At 48.1% G+C, this 15,733-nt stretch overlaps 1 protein-coding gene across 1 annotated transcript in view; it reads left to right on the forward strand.

Annotated features, from left to right (window-relative positions):
* The first annotated feature begins 1,591 nt into the window (after positions 1-1,591).
* Positions 1,592-15,733, forward strand: part of LOC129840376 (obscurin-like protein 1) — a 35,353-nt gene continuing 21,211 nt past the window's right edge. Inside the window, exons 1-13 of the mRNA XM_055908202.1 lie at positions 1,592-2,051; positions 3,978-5,399; positions 7,434-7,703; positions 7,923-8,183; positions 8,472-8,777; positions 8,911-9,177; positions 9,382-9,657; positions 10,638-10,752; positions 11,027-11,187; positions 11,353-11,625; positions 11,870-12,145; positions 12,428-12,703; positions 12,888-13,163. Coding sequence (XP_055764177.1) covers positions 4,097-5,399; positions 7,434-7,703; positions 7,923-8,183; positions 8,472-8,777; positions 8,911-9,177; positions 9,382-9,657; positions 10,638-10,752; positions 11,027-11,187; positions 11,353-11,625; positions 11,870-12,145; positions 12,428-12,703; positions 12,888-13,163 — 4,060 coding nt within the window. The 5' untranslated portion in view covers positions 1,592-2,051; positions 3,978-4,096. The remainder of the gene's footprint in view (positions 2,052-3,977; positions 5,400-7,433; positions 7,704-7,922; positions 8,184-8,471; positions 8,778-8,910; positions 9,178-9,381; positions 9,658-10,637; positions 10,753-11,026; positions 11,188-11,352; positions 11,626-11,869; positions 12,146-12,427; positions 12,704-12,887; positions 13,164-15,733) is intronic.

A 15,733-nucleotide genomic window follows, 5' to 3' on the forward strand; every position in this document is an offset into this window, starting at 1 on the left:
CTACAGCATGTGACCTTCCGGGGGTCCTCTTCCTCTGATGACGAGTGTTTGTGAATTGGCTGTGGTGGACATTCCGCTATGGTCTGAGAATGTGGTGGTTATATGTCAACGCTGTAGTCAAACTGTTGTAACGGGCCCAGTCACTCACCATACAAGCTGTAGTCAAACTGTTGTAATGGGCCCAGTCACTCACCATACAAGCATAGAGAGTTCGTAGTTTACCTCTTTTGGCATGAATGGGACAGAAGAAAGGAAAGTCCCATTGTTGCTCCTATATAAATTTAATGTGTAAAATAAACAGGATTCTCCATGCCATGTAGACTTTCATGGACCCATCCGTAGTGCAATAGAACATATTTGATATGTCTGTGGTGGTACCTTAGTACGTGTTGTAGTAGTTAAGCTGTAGCTACATCAACAATTCAAAGTGCTTCACTGACCTCAGTTTTATTTATTGTTTCCATGAAACAACACCAGCTGTATGTATTGTGTTTCTATGAAACAGATGTCATGGCAGTCTCGGGTGGTCACTGGTGGTGGTGATGTTCTGATGTGCCGGATGGTAATGGGTTCTGACGAACAACACTATCCTACAAGCACCCTCTAGTCTATGTCTGCTAACCCAGAGAGAGGCTCTGGGGCTGGGGGGGCAGGAGGTGGCATGGGGCTGGGGCTGGGGCAGGGGGGCTGGTGATGGGGGGGCGTGGGGGCTGACAGACACTGATAAGGGAGGCCATTACCATAGCATATGCGGTGTTAGTAATGATTGACTGTCTATATGTCTAGTTATTTATGTAGGCCTACGTAGCTTTTCCTGCAGTCAAATGACCTAGTGGCCTCCTGGCTGGAATGTTTTTCATATTTTTCATAATTTCATAATTAATTAACTTCTGTTTCTATGTATAACAGTTTTGTTATATTTCAGTCTTCTGTGATGTATATAAAGTGTAATATTGGGATGCAAACTCAATATGGAATACATTTAATCTCTATATCTGACATGATACAGGTGTCTTCTTGTTTTAAGCCCATAACCATGTGTGTGAGGTGGATATTTTTGTTTCAAAGTAGATTTGTTTAAGACTACCAAGAATCACTCTGTGTGACCCTGATTTTCACTGCAGTGAAAGGTTAAATGCTTCACAAATAGTTTATAAGCAGAGTTTGAGCTCAGCAATTATCAACTGCCCTTCCAGAATGTACATTTAAACATCTATGTCTATGACACATCATACATCATCTGTGTTTACAGATGATCAGCTAGTGTGCTTGATGCCGGGAGTCACTGTCTTGGCAGGTGGGGTGTCCTCTGTGGAGATTAAACAGAGGATCACTAGGAAGCTGATTGATCAGTCACAGAGCAGTGCTGCTCAGTGCTTCTGTCTATCTTTAGCTCCTGTAGGGTCTGTGAATGGAGGGCCAAGACTTATCTGACTGGCTGTCATCAAAACCTGTAGTATTTTTAGGGGCGGCTAGCAGCGGCAGGGTAGCAGCTGCACAAGCATTTAACGGTTGTTCATCTCCCTCCCCCTCTCTCTCTCTATCCCTGACATTGACACACCGGGTGCCTTAGGACCGGGTGACGCAAACCACCAGGCAGTCAGAGTGGATTGTGTGGTCCCTGTACAGGAGCTCCAGACCCCCACCAGTTCCAGAAGCCACAGCCACCTCACTGGATGGACAGATACAGCAACAGGACGAGCCTTGAGAGCTGTTTATCTGTTTGATGCTGTTTGGAACAGAGGATTGAAGTTGATCAAGAAACTCGTTTAGCTTTTATTAAGTAAGGACATATTGAGAGACATTCTTGTCTTAGTGAGAGAGCAGGACTGCAGCAAACCACTGAGAGCGGGAAACATATCCCTACCGGACCGAGCAGACGGCGGCCATTTTAAGGGACGCTGAACCAGACTTACACCTGGGTCAAAAGTCATTCCAATCAAAGAGTTCAAAGTCTTCTTGAACCCTGGGAGGAGATTCTGAAGAGTGGCTTTAATTTGTGAGCTATATTGTCAATGTGGAACAGAGGAAGTCTCACTCTGGAATCACTGGTAAGTTTCTGATTATCATAGTTTGTACGATTGTATCATTATTTAAGCGACACGGATTGTGTATCATTTCACCTCACCTATGAGAGTGAAGAGGAAATTCAGCAACTCTTGGAGAACACTGGAAGTCGATAAAAGAGCTTCTTTATCAACAGGATCTTTGCCCCCATGGTAACCAAGTAAATAACTCGGTCAATGGCAATGATGCAGTAGAATGTACTGTGGGACAGCCTTTTGGAGGGAATATACTGCAGCACCTAGACACATTGGCTGCCGTCTCAAATGCCATGTGTTCACGTGTAAGAGAGAGAGAGAGTTATCTCTGTATTGGGAAATAGCCCCTGCCTGCCAGAGATTAACCCTACAGCTGCTACAGACAAACCATAAGAACATCAACTGGGCCACAATGCATTTGTAAGGCTACAGCTGAACCTGATATGGGGTTACTAGTATAGCAACAATGACAGCAAGTATTAGGCATTTCTAGAGTTCCCTTTTCCTGATACCAATCCCTGTGGGCATTCAGATTGTGACTGTCTCTCAGGTAAGGTAGCACATCAACAGATTGTGACTGTCTCTCAGGTAAGGTAGCACATCAACAGATTGTGACTGTCTCTCAGGTAAGGTAGCACATCAACAGATTGTGACTGTCTCTCAGGTAAGGTAGCACATCAACAGATTGTGACTGTCTCTCAGGTAAGGTAGCACATCAACAGATTGTGACTGTCTCTCAGGTAAGGTAGCACATCAACAGATTGTGACTGTCTCTCAGGTAAGGTAGCACATCAACAGATTGTGACTGTCTCTCAGGTAAGGTAGCACATCAACAGATTGTGACTGTCTCTCAGGTAAGGTAGCACATCAACAGATTGTGACTGTCTCTCAGGTAAGGTAGCACATCAACAGATTGTGACTGTCTCTCAGGTAAGGTAGCACATCAACAGATTGTGACTGTCTCTCAGGTAAGGTAGCACATCAACAGATTGTGACTGTCTCTCAGGTAAGGTAGCACATCAACAGATTGTGACTGTCTCTCAGGTAAGGTAGCACATCAACAGATTGTGACTGTCTCTCAGGTAAGGTAGCACATCAACAGTAATCCAAAAATCCCAGGAGGTATCATATTTTCCCTTTAGTGTATAGTAACTCTTATGTTGGAGAGTAAAGGTGTACATACTGCATGTTACTGTGTGGATGTTCTGTTAGCTGACACAAGGCCTCCAGGCAGGGTCTTTATTTGGACAGACTACTTGAAATACTCCTCTGGCTGAGCTACAGCACCAGCTGGGAGGGCTGTGGTCTGTTCGGTTCTGACTGAGACGCTACTTTACTGTCAATTCAAACCTCCACTTTACTCTCAGAGACATTATCATGGGTTGTTTTACTGGGTCAACACCACTAGACTGAGGAGAAAGCACTGTCCTTCAGCTTGGGGCTGTATTTAATGTCATTTTGTTATCACAAAGCAGTGAATACATTGTCCACTAGATGCAAAACATTCAGAGTGAAAGGCTGTAGTACTTCTTCCAAGACAAAGCTGATGGGATGTATATAAGGCATTATAAACTGGGTGGTTCTAGCCCTGTCTGCTGATTGGCTGACAGCCATGGTATATCAGACCTTATACCACAGGTATGACAAAACATGTATTTTTACTGCTCTAATTACGTTGATAACCAGTTTATAATAGCAATAAGGCACCTCGGGGGTTTGTGATATATGGCCAATATACCATGGCTAAGGGCTGTGTCCAGGCACTCCGCGTTGCGTCGTGCATAAGAACAGCCCTTAGCCGTGGTACATTGGCCATATACCATACCCCCTCGGGCCTTATTGCTTAATTACGTATAAAAGACATCCCTAGATACTGTGGGAGAGTTATGTAGTAACTGTATTATTAATGTACAATGACTCATATCTTCTCTGCAGATTGATATGCAGTAGAGACGACCGTGTGACACAATCTACAAGAGACGCCTACTACGGACCCCATTTGTTTTGCCCATCAGAGTGAGAAGAAGGGATTGAGAGAGACGCAGGAAGCCAACATGGACATATTCGGTGGTGCCCCCCGTGTACTGGGCTACTCGCGCCCCGTGGTGGCACAGTGTGGCACGGACGCAGTCCTGCAATGCAAGATCGGCGGCGACCCTCGTCCTGAGGTGGTCTGGGAGAAGAAGAATGTACAGATCCCATCAGAGGGACGCTACAGGCTGTCGGAGGAGGGCAAGGCCTACTTCCTACACATCACTGGGGTCAGGCTGGAGGACGCAGGCCAGTATATCTGCAAGGCCAGTAACAGCGTGGGTGAGACGTGTGCCCCTGCCACACTGAAGGTGGAGGGGAACAGTCAGGAGCGGCAAGGGGCACAGAAACAGACAGAGGTCAATGGGGTGCAGCAAGCCAGGCTGGAGAATGGAGAGTTAGGGGGGCAACGGAATGGGGAGTTTAGAAGGCAACAGAGCAGCGAGTTGGAGGGGCAACAGAACCAGAATGGGGAATATAGACAGCAAGAGAACAGGGAGTATGGAGGGCAACAGAATGGAGAGGTAGAGCAGAGGAATGGAGAGGTAGACCAACAGAGCGGAGAGGTAGAGAAGGAAAATGGAGAGGGGAGTGAGCGGGAGAAAAAGAAGCAGCGCTATGAAGGGTCAGACGACAGACCTCACTTCCTCATCAAGCCCCTCTCCTTGAGGGTGGACCGGGGCGAGGACGTAGCCTTCTCCTGTAAGCTGTCAGGCAACCCTCTGCCCCAGGTGGTGTGGGAGAAGGACGGGAAGAAGCTGAGCGACATCTTCGAGAGCGCCCACTTCAACGTCAGCAGCCAGGACGGAGGCTGGTTCCAGCTGAAGATCTTCCGGACGCGGATGCCCGACGGGGGTGTCTATACCTGCAGAGCTCATAACAATCAAGGAGGGGCGCTGGCGGGCGCAGTGCTGCTTGTGGAGCTCGTCCCGGAACGGCAGGAGAGCGGGGCGTCCACGTCAAATGGGTGCAGCAACGGGCAGACATCACCTCGTAGTATAAGGCACAGGATGGGGAGACACGGTTCGTCCAGACAGCCAGACGAGCCCAATCTGAACTCGTCCAATGTGAAGAAATTTGCGGTTTCGGAGGGGAAACATGCTAAGTTCCGCTGCTTCGTGACAGGGAAACCTAAGCCTGAGATCATCTGGAAGAAAGACGGAGCACCCCTAGAGGCTGGGAGGCGTCACCTTCTGTTTGAGGACAGAGAGGGTTACTACACGCTCAAAGTGATGTACTGTAAACATCAGGACACAGGGCTGTACGTGTGTGCTGCGTCCAACGCTCTGGGACACACCCTCAGCTCAGTTTACCTGACGGTCAAAGGTAGGGCTTTAGCAGTGTTTCAGGACTTCTCTTTTCATTTCTCTCTTACAGATGTAGGATCTTACTTTGAGCCAGTTTGCTACAGCAGGAAAATAATCCTGCAGCAACAGGAAATGTGAATTATTATGTGGATTATAATTAATGGACATTTTTGTAGGGGTTGACCCATTTTTCATAAGGAAAAATCAAGTCTTGAATTTGAAAGTGGAAATTACAAACTTCAGAAGACTTTTTAAACCTGAAATACACTACAAGTTTTTAACATTTACATTACATTTAAGTCATTTAGCAGACGCTCTTATCCAGAGCTGTATTGCCAGAAAGTTCTCCTGCAACTGGGTGGTCAAATTGGGGCGGCAGGTAGCCTAGTGGTTAGAGCGTTGGGCCAGTAACTGAAAGGTTGCTAGATCGAATCCCCGAGCTGACAAGGTAAAAATCTGTTGTTCTGCCCCTGAACAAGGCAGTTAACCCACCGTTCCTAGGCCGTCATTGTAAATAAGAATTTGTTCTTAACTGACTTGCCTAGTTACATAAAAGTAAAAAAATTAAGATCCTATATCTATACCATCATTCTTTCCTTACTTAATTCCTTTGCCATGATGCTCATGCTAGTCAGGAACATTCAGTACCTCTTAGTTCATAGAAATGCCATAGAGAGAGAGTTAGATCTTCAGCTGTCACAACTAATTGCTCTATAGAGAGTTCAGTAGATTGTGGACATGCATTGCTAAAAGATCCCAGTTGAGTCACCCTCGTAATTGGTAATTGTTTAGTCATCATTATAGCAGCACATGGCTACGTAAATTAAATGGTATCCGTCTCGTCTAGGCATCCACATCCCCAATCTACCAGGGAGTTATTGCCATAGAGTCTTGATAGGTGGAGATAAACACGGGTCTTTCTAACCCTCTTCCTACCCTTACCTCCTCCTTAGTCTCTTCCCCCCTCACCTTAGCTTCCCCCCTCCCCCTACCTACTGCATATCTCCCCTGCCCACCCCACGGCCTCTGTGTGTCCCTACCTCCCCCCAGTCTCTTCCCCTAGCTCCCCTTCTTCCCCTCTCCCCTCTAGCTTCCCTTCCTCCTGCATGTCTCCCACCCCACTGCCTCCGTGTGTCCCTATATTTAGAGGCTGAATGAGCTGAGGTATGTGTCCTGTATGTGTCCTGAATACAGATTTTCTGCTGTGTTGTTGACCATGTTGACCATGGCCAAAGTCCACAGCAATGTCGACATATTGGTAGAAATAACCCTAAAAGTTGAAATGTAATTGAAATTACTGTTAGTTGAAATCCTGCAATCAATCATAGTATAAGTCATACCGTAGCTCATGAAATGTGTTATACCTTGATCAAAACTCAACCAATGACTGGAATAACCTAAAATGTGCCCAAAGCACTGTAAAAACAACCTAAAATGTGCATAAAGCACTGTAAAAACAACCTAAAATGTGCATAAAGCACTGTAAAGACAACCTAAAATGTGCATAAAGCACTGTAAAAACAACCTAAAATGTGCATAAAGCACTGTAAAAACAACCTAAAATGTGCATAAAGCACTGTAAAGACAACCTAAAATGTGCATAAAGCACTGTAAAGACAACCTAAAATGTGCATAAAGCACTGTAAAAACAACCTAAAATGTGCATAAAGCACTGTAAAAACAACCTAAAATGTGCATAAAGCACTGTAAAAACAACCTAAAATGTGCATAAAGCACTGTAAAGACAACCTAAAATGTGCATAAAGCACTGTAAAAACAACCTAAAATGTGCATAAAGCACTGTAAAAACAACCTAAAATGTGCATAAAGCACTGTAAAAACAACCTAAAATGTGCATAAAGCACTGTAAAAACAACCTAAAATGTGCATAAAGCACTGTAAAGACAACCTAAAATGTGCATAAAGCACTGTAAAAACAACCTAAAATGTGCCTAAAGCACTGAAAAAATACTACACAGAGACATAGCGCAATATGTTTTCCAGACAGTGTATAAACCAATCCATAACTACCTCCCTTTCAACCCGTGTGCAGCTCCAGCGGTGCGGTTCAGGCGGTCACTGCAAGACGTGGAGGTGAAAGAGAGAGGCATGGCCGTGTTGGAGTGTGAGGTACCTAATGAGAGCATCCCTACTGCCTGGTACCTGGAGGACCAGAGACTGCAGCCAGGAGGTAAATACGGCATAGAGCAGAAAGGAACCAGGCGCAGGCTTACTATCCGAGATGTAGGAGCAGACGACGATGGGGTCTATCTCTGTGAGATGCCTGATGGAGGGAAGAGTATCGCTGAGCTGGCCGTCAAAGGTAGGTAGGCGTCTTATAGTATGGAAGAAGTAAGGCAGTGTATCATTCACTCATTTAATACAGTCTAGGAAAGACATCTTTGAGCATCAGAACTATTGAAAAAATTGTTTTTAATGTTTTTTTTAATGTTTTGAAATCATTTTCTATAAACCCAATGATTTTTCTCCAGGATATACAGCCATACAGTACATGAGCCTCAACTCTCTTTCTCACCCACAGGCACAATTGTTAAAAAACTTCCTCGAAAACTAGACGTGTTGGAGGGGGAGAACGCAGTGTTCTGTGTGGAGGTAGAGGAGGAGAACATGGATGTCCACTGGTTCAAAGATGGCCTGAAGCTACGCGAGAGCCACCAGACTATCCTCAAGTCCTTTGGTAAAACCCACATCCTGGTGTTCGTCAGCGTCTGCCACGGGGACCCTGGGGTCGTGACCTTCGTTGTGGGAAGATCCAAGACCACATCCCGGCTCAGAGTCAAAGGTAAGGTGGATGTCGACCAAAGTGACCCATGGCCCCTTACTTAGGGACTTTCCAAATCAAATCAAAGTTTAATCCTGACGTACACAGTTTACAGTTAACTTTTTGGGGATTTACCCATGTAGATCCGAAAGGACTAGAACGGCAGTATGGTGAAAACTCCAGCTATACTGTGCAACATATCCTAATGTAGCTGCTAGAGACTAACAAACGTACGACAGGCTACAAGCATTACGGCAACCGTTGCTCACCTACTTTTTACCTTTCCCCCTGTTTCGGTTTTCTCCACAGCTGCCAGACACAGCCCTCCCATCTGTCCAGTGGGGGTGGAGATGGATGTGGACAGGCCCAACAGCGTGCTCCTCTCCTGGGAGCCGGCCCCCACCAGCCAGACCACCACGCGCTCCGTCTATGTCCTGGAGAGACAGGAAGTGGGATCACAGGAGTGGCTGAGGTGTGCGACCTCCGACACGGCGACCTCCGCAGAGGTCATGGGCGACAGCGTGCCGTGCGAGGGCGATTACCGCTTCCGCGTCTGCTGCATCAATAAGTATGGTCGTAGTGGACACGTGGAGTTCCCTAAAGTCGTCCATCTTGGTGAGTGCTGAATTGGAGAGAAACCATGTTGATGTGATCAGGGATGAAAGGCTGTCATGCACTAGGGTATTTGTGTACCCTGCAGCTATGGAAATTCATTGAATGTCACTAGTTTTGAACTCTCACCTCTCAGTGCCAGGTCCCAAGATCAGGACCCCTCTCCGGGGCTGTGAGGCGACGGAGGGGGAGGACGCCCTGTTCTCCATCGATCTGTCAGTGATGGTGACGGGCACCTGGTTCCTGAACAGCACCCAGCTACAGGATACCCAACACTACTCTATCCAACAGGCCAAGACACAGCACTCCCTGGTAATCCACAGCACCAAGGTGGGAGACCACGAGGCAGAGGTCACCTTCATCGCCAACGGAGTCAGAGACTCAGCGGTTCTCAAGGTTCAAGGTAGGTGTTGGAGAACGGTGGAGTGTAAAGAGAAATAACATGATAATGGCGTCAAGCTAGACAATCTGTATTGCGGAGGCCTTATAACAAGGACTGTTTTAACGTTTACACTAGGCTTGTTTGTACTGTAATGATATGCAATTGCATGATATTAGAATACTGAATACTGCTTGTACATATCTTTTAGTAATGATTCCATTCCAGCTGCGGTGGTGAAGTTCAGCCCAATGTCAGAGTCAGACAGTAACAAGAGGGTGGAGACTGGTATCCCTGTGGTCCTGTACTGTGAGGTGTCCCACCCCTCAGCCAAGGTGGCCTGGTTCAAGGATGGGGTGGGGCTACAGGTGACAGACGGCCTCAACATCCAATCAGAAGGCAACATGAGAAGGATCGTTATCCAATCGGCTGAGTTCACCGACTCTGGCGTGTACACATGCGAGACGATGGGTGATGTCATCAAATTCAACGTGGAGGTTGAAGGTGAGTTGCTGTATGTCATGTTTGGTCATCATGGAGATCATTAACATGCACTCTCAACCAGAAATGTTCAATTTTCCATATAAACATCAACGTTCTATACTGGAGTTTTTTCAGAAGTGTGACCATCTCTTTGAATTCACAATTTCACATGAATTTATTCAACCATCAGCCATGATGTCATACTGATTCACGCTGATGATCACCCAAGCTAACTGAGCATCCCATATCTGCCACCTTAACCAATCACCCATAACACCCCTAGCTGCGGGAGCCATGTTCTCCCACCTCCCTGAAGAGGAGAGGACCAATGCCGCTGAGGCTGGCGAGCCCATCGTTCTCCACTGTGACCTATCAGACCCGTATGCCCAGGTCTACTGGTACAAAGATGGCGAGCAGATCTTCAACCTGCCTGGTGTAGACTTTCAGGAGGATGGGCATACAAGGACGCTGATTATCCAATCGCCTGACTTCTCCCACTCGGGCGTTTACATGTGTCGGACAACTGATGATGTCAATGTGTTTCAGGTGGAGGTCAAAGGTGAACAACGGAGATCGTTGTTCTGTGTTTTCTCTGAGCGAATCATAATACTGTGTTGTACTTCCTCTGTGCTGGCAAGACATCTTCTGTTGTTGTTGTTGTTGTTGTTGTTGTTGTTATTGACAGGATTCTCTTGGTCCTGTAACCCAGTGTGGTGGTTTCTGTTCTAAAACGAATGCAAGTTTGAAAATGTTCTCTGAGTCTTCTCTAACCTGTTTTTCACCCCCATTTCTTTCCTCTAACTCACTGTCCTGATCTTTTTGATATGTATCTGAATAAACCTCTGTAAGAGCATGCTTAGTTTGATCACTCTGTAACAAAACACTCCACTACTCACTCCAACCCCTCCAACCCAGCAAGCCTCCTCCTCCACACCACAACCAAACGCTAACTCTAACGATGACCATCCAACCTCCCTCTCCCCCTCTCTCTCCCCCACCAGGTCCCCCTGTGCAGTTCAGTGAGGTCCCTGAGGAGGAGCTCCAGAAGTCTGCCATGGAGCTGGATCCTGTGGTGCTCACCTGTGAGGTTTCCAGAGAGGACGCCAACGCTACCTGGTACACAGCTAACATACACACCGCTAGGAAACACAAACTGGATGTCATTATCCTGGATGTCATTTCTGCTTAGACTATCGTTCATTTAATGGGATCTGATCATGTTCAGACTGTAAAAAATATAAGTAGGCTTATTACGAAGTTTCAACAATTGCGAGAGCCGTGTTGGCCAGTTGGGTTCAGGCTTTTATTCCAGCCAAGCACCATCACACCTGATTCAACTAATCAAGAATACTGAAGGTTCATTGTCCTGTCCGTCATGACCTTTCTCCAGGTATAAGGATGGGGTTGAGGTCCAGGCCAGTAATAACATCACCATACAAACAGAGGGCACCATGAGGAGACTGATCATCCGTTGTGCTGAGACCTCAGACGCAGGAACCTACAGCTGTCAATCAGGAGACAACAGCCTCTCATTTACTGTCAACATCAAAGGTATGTACTGTACACTAGCCTACATTTCATGTCATTTTAACGGTGAAGTTGACTCCATTGTGTTGAGCAAAGACGAGACTTTGATGATGATGCAAACCTCAATTCTCCTATCCTGGTGGTAGAATATGCTCATTCATATGCTACTTTTCCCTTGTTGAAACCAAGAGCCTCCAGTGATGATCGTGGAGCCCAAGGAGGACGTGGTTATGGAGGGTCATATCTCTGAGCAGGTGGTGCTGCAGTGTGAGCTGTCCCGCTCCAGCGGTGAGGTCCACTGGTTTAAGGACGGCCTTCAGGTCCTGGAGACGGAGAACGTCCAGCTGACGTCCGAGGGACCGTACAGGAGGCTGACCGTCCTCTGCGGCTCGGCAGAAGATTCCGGAGAGTACGTCTGCGACACAGATGGAGACTCTGTGTTCTTCCAGGTCACCATCACAGGTAAGATACTCCAAGGTTCCATACCTGGTTCATTTGTTCTGAGTGGTAGTGTAATCGTTTCATTTTTTGGGGTCTCCTACCAAACCAATCCCCCTTATCAGAAGACAACTATTTAATTTACCTTTTTTACACTATTACACAATTTAATCTTATGTCAGACTATTTCATATCCAAACTTCTATTTAAATATATATTTTTTTTTTAATCGCTTCCTTTTAAATGCAAGTTGTTCTCCCTTTCTCAGAGCTTCCGGTGCGAATCGTCTCCCCCACTGAGTCTGAGCTGGAGCTGACCAGCCTGACCTCTGAGAGGCTGGAGCTCAGCTGTGAGATCTCCCAGCCTGATGCCCAGGTACGGTGGTACCGAGACGGGCTGGAGGTGGAGCAGAGTGCCTCTCTCATCCTGGGGGTCCAGGGAGCCCACAGGACACTGGTCATCCCCACGACCACTGTGGAGGACACAGGAGAGTATGTGTGTGACACAGAGGATGACTCGGTCACATGGCTGGTCACTATTACAGGTATGTGGTCAGTGAACTAACTCTGTTCAGCGTAAGAGGTTTAGTTATGTCAGGGTCAAGTATTTCAATCTTTGATTTTGTATTTTTCAACTATGTGAGATGAATGGACATACATAATATTATTAATATAACTGTTCACTATGATTTCTTATAAATAAGTTAGATTTTAGGTATCTATATTATGCTGTTTTGATGTATTGTTTTCTGCTGTCTGCTAATTTCCCATATTGCAATATTCTGTTCAAAGAATAGAAATGAACCATATAAATCCCCTCTTCTCAGAGCCTCCTGTGAAGCTGGCCCGCTCTGAAACAATGTCTGACGTAATGGACTGTTTCTCTGGAGACCCCATCGTCCTGGAGATCGAGGTGTCACGGTTCAACGCTGAGGTGATCTGGATGAAGGATGGAGGAGAGGTGGAGGAGAGCAGTGATGTCACCATCACTGAGGATGGACTCATCCGCCGCCTCACCATCCGCACGCCCTCCCCGGGGGACTCTGGGAAATACACCTGTCTTGCCTCAGATGACCTCATCGACTTCCAGGTCAAGGTGTCAGGTAAGAGATGGTTGGAGGTGAATGGTACTTTGTTTTCACAAAATGCCATTTGAATTGAATCAGGAGATTATAAAAATACTAATGCAAAAATTGAAAAATATATTAAGAAGTGAGGATTTCATGTCCTAAACTGACTGAATTCAAAATGGAATTGACTCTCCAAATGTGAACATTCTCCCTCCAGAGCCCCCAGTGAAGATCGTGAATAGGTCAGAAGTCAAGACAGAGGTCAAGTCCCTGCCCTCTAATGACATCGAGTTGGAGTGTGAACTCTCCAGGGCCAATGCCGTCGCTAAGTGGTACAAAGATGGCCGCCGGTTAAACGAGGACGAGAGGTTCTGTGAGGAGGAAGAAGGGGCGTTCCGCTCCCTGGTCATCCTTAACGCTGAGCTGGAAGATTGCGGAGACTACTTCCTTGATGCTGGAGATGACAACATCACCTTCCATGTCACTGTGCAAGGTAAAGAATCACTTAATCACAAATCAAGTCCTATCTGCTATCCCCTAACCCTTACCCCCTACCACCTACCCCATACCTCTCAGCCCCTAACCCTTACCACCTACCACTTACCCCATACCTCTACCTCAAATCCCCTACACCTTACCCCCTACCACCTACCCCATACCTCTACCTCTCAACCCCTAACCCTTACCCCCTACCACCTTACCCCATACCTCTACCTCTCATCCCCTACCCCTTACCCCCTACCACTTACCCCATAACTCTACCTCTCATCCCCTAACCCTTACCCCCTACCACCTTACCCCATACCTCTACCTCTCATCCCCTACCCCTTATCCCCTACCACCTACCCCATACCTCTACCTCTCATCCCCTACCCCATTACCTCCTACCACTTACCCCATACCTCTACCTCTCATCCCCTACCCCATTACCCCCTACCACCTACCCCATATCTCTACCTCTCATCCCCTACCCTTACCCCCTACCACCTACCCCATACCTCTACCTCTCATCCCCTACCCCTTAACCCCTACCACTTACCCCATACCTCTACCTCTCATCCCCTACCCCTTACCCCCTACCACCTACCCCATACCTCTACCTCTCATCCCCTACCCCTTACCCCCTACCACCTACCCCATACCTCTACCTCTACCTCTCATCCCCTAATCCTTACCCCCTACCACCTACCCCATACCTCTCATCCCCTACCCCTTACCCCCTACCACCTACCCCATACCTCTACCTCTCATCCCCTAACACTTACCCCCTACCACCTACCCCATACCTCCCATCCCCTAACCCTTACCCCCTACCACCTACCCCATACCTCTACCTCTCATCCCCTACCCCTTACCCCCTACCACCTACCCCATACCTCTACCTCTCATCCCCTACCCCTTACCCCCTAACACCTACCTCTACCTCTACCTCTCATCCCCTAACCCTTACCCCCTACCACCTACCCCATACCTCTACCTCTCATCCCCTACCCCTTACCCCCTACCACCTACCCCATACCTCTACCTCTCATCCCCTACCTAATACCCCATACCTCTACCTCTCATCCCCTACCCCATACCCCATACCTCTACCTCTCATCCCCATACCCCTTACCCCCTACCACCTACCCCCTACCACCTACCCCATACCTCTACCTCTCATCCCCTACCCCTTACCCCTACCACCTACCCCATACCTCTACCTCTCATCCCCTAACCCTTACCCCCTACCACCTACCACCTACCCCATACCTCTCATCCCCTAACCCTTACCCCTTACCACTTACCCCATACCTCTACCTCTAATCCCCTACCCCTTATCCCCTACCACTTACCCCATACCTCTACCTCTCATCCCCTACCCCTTACCCCCTACCACCTACCCCATACCTCTACCTCTCATCCCCTACCCCATTACCCCCTACCACCTACCACCTACCCCATACCTCTACCTCTACCTCTCATCCCCTACCCCATTACCCCCTACCACCTACCCCATACCTCTACCTCTCATCCCCTACCCCTTACCCCCTACCACCTACCCCATACCTCTACCTCTACCTCTCATCCCCTAACCCTTACCCCCTACCACCTACCCCATACCTCTACCTCTCATCCCCTACCCCTTACCCCCTAACACCTACCTCTACCTCTACCTCTCATCCCCTAACCCTTTCTCCCTACCACCTACCCCATACCTCTACCTCTCATCCCCTACCCCTTACCCCCTACCACCTACCCCATACCTCTACCTCTCATCCCCTACCCCATACCCCATACCTCTACCTCTCATCCCCATACCCCTTACCCCCAACCACCTACCCCATACCTCTACCGCTCATCCCCTACCCCTTACCCCCTACCACCTACCCCATACCTCTACCTCTCATCCCCTACCCCCTACCACCTACCCCATACCTCTACCTCTCATCCCCTACCCCTTACCCCCTACCACCTACCCCATACCTCTCCCGCTCATCCCCTACCCCTTACCCCCTACCACCTACCACCTACCCCATACCTCTCATCCCCTAACCCTTACCCCCTACCACTTACCCCATACCTCTACCTCTCATCCCCTACCCCTTATCCCCTACCACCTACCCCATACCTCTACCTCTCATCCCCTACCCCTTACCCCCTACCACTTACCCCATACCTCTACCTCTCATCCCCTACCCCTTACCCCCTACCACCTACCCCATACCTCTACCTCTCATCCCCTACCCCTTACCCCCTAACCCCTACCCCATACCTCTACCTCTCATCCCCTAACCCTTACCCCCTACCACCTACCCCATACCTCTACCTCTCATCCTCTAACCCTTACCCCCTACCACCTACCCCATACCTCTACCTCTCATCCCCTACCCCTTACCCCCTACCACCTACCCCATACCTCTACCTCTCATCCCCTAACCCTTACCCCCTACCACTTACCCCATAACTCTACCTCTCATCTCCTACCCCTTACCCCCTACCACCTACCCCATACCTCTACCTCTTACCCCCTACCCCTTACCCCCTACCACCTACCCCATACCTCTACCTCTCGTCCCCTAA

Source organism: Salvelinus fontinalis, chromosome 41 (assembly GCF_029448725.1).
Source record: "Salvelinus fontinalis isolate EN_2023a chromosome 41, ASM2944872v1, whole genome shotgun sequence".
Classification (NCBI taxonomy): Eukaryota; Metazoa; Chordata; class Actinopteri; order Salmoniformes; family Salmonidae; genus Salvelinus; species Salvelinus fontinalis.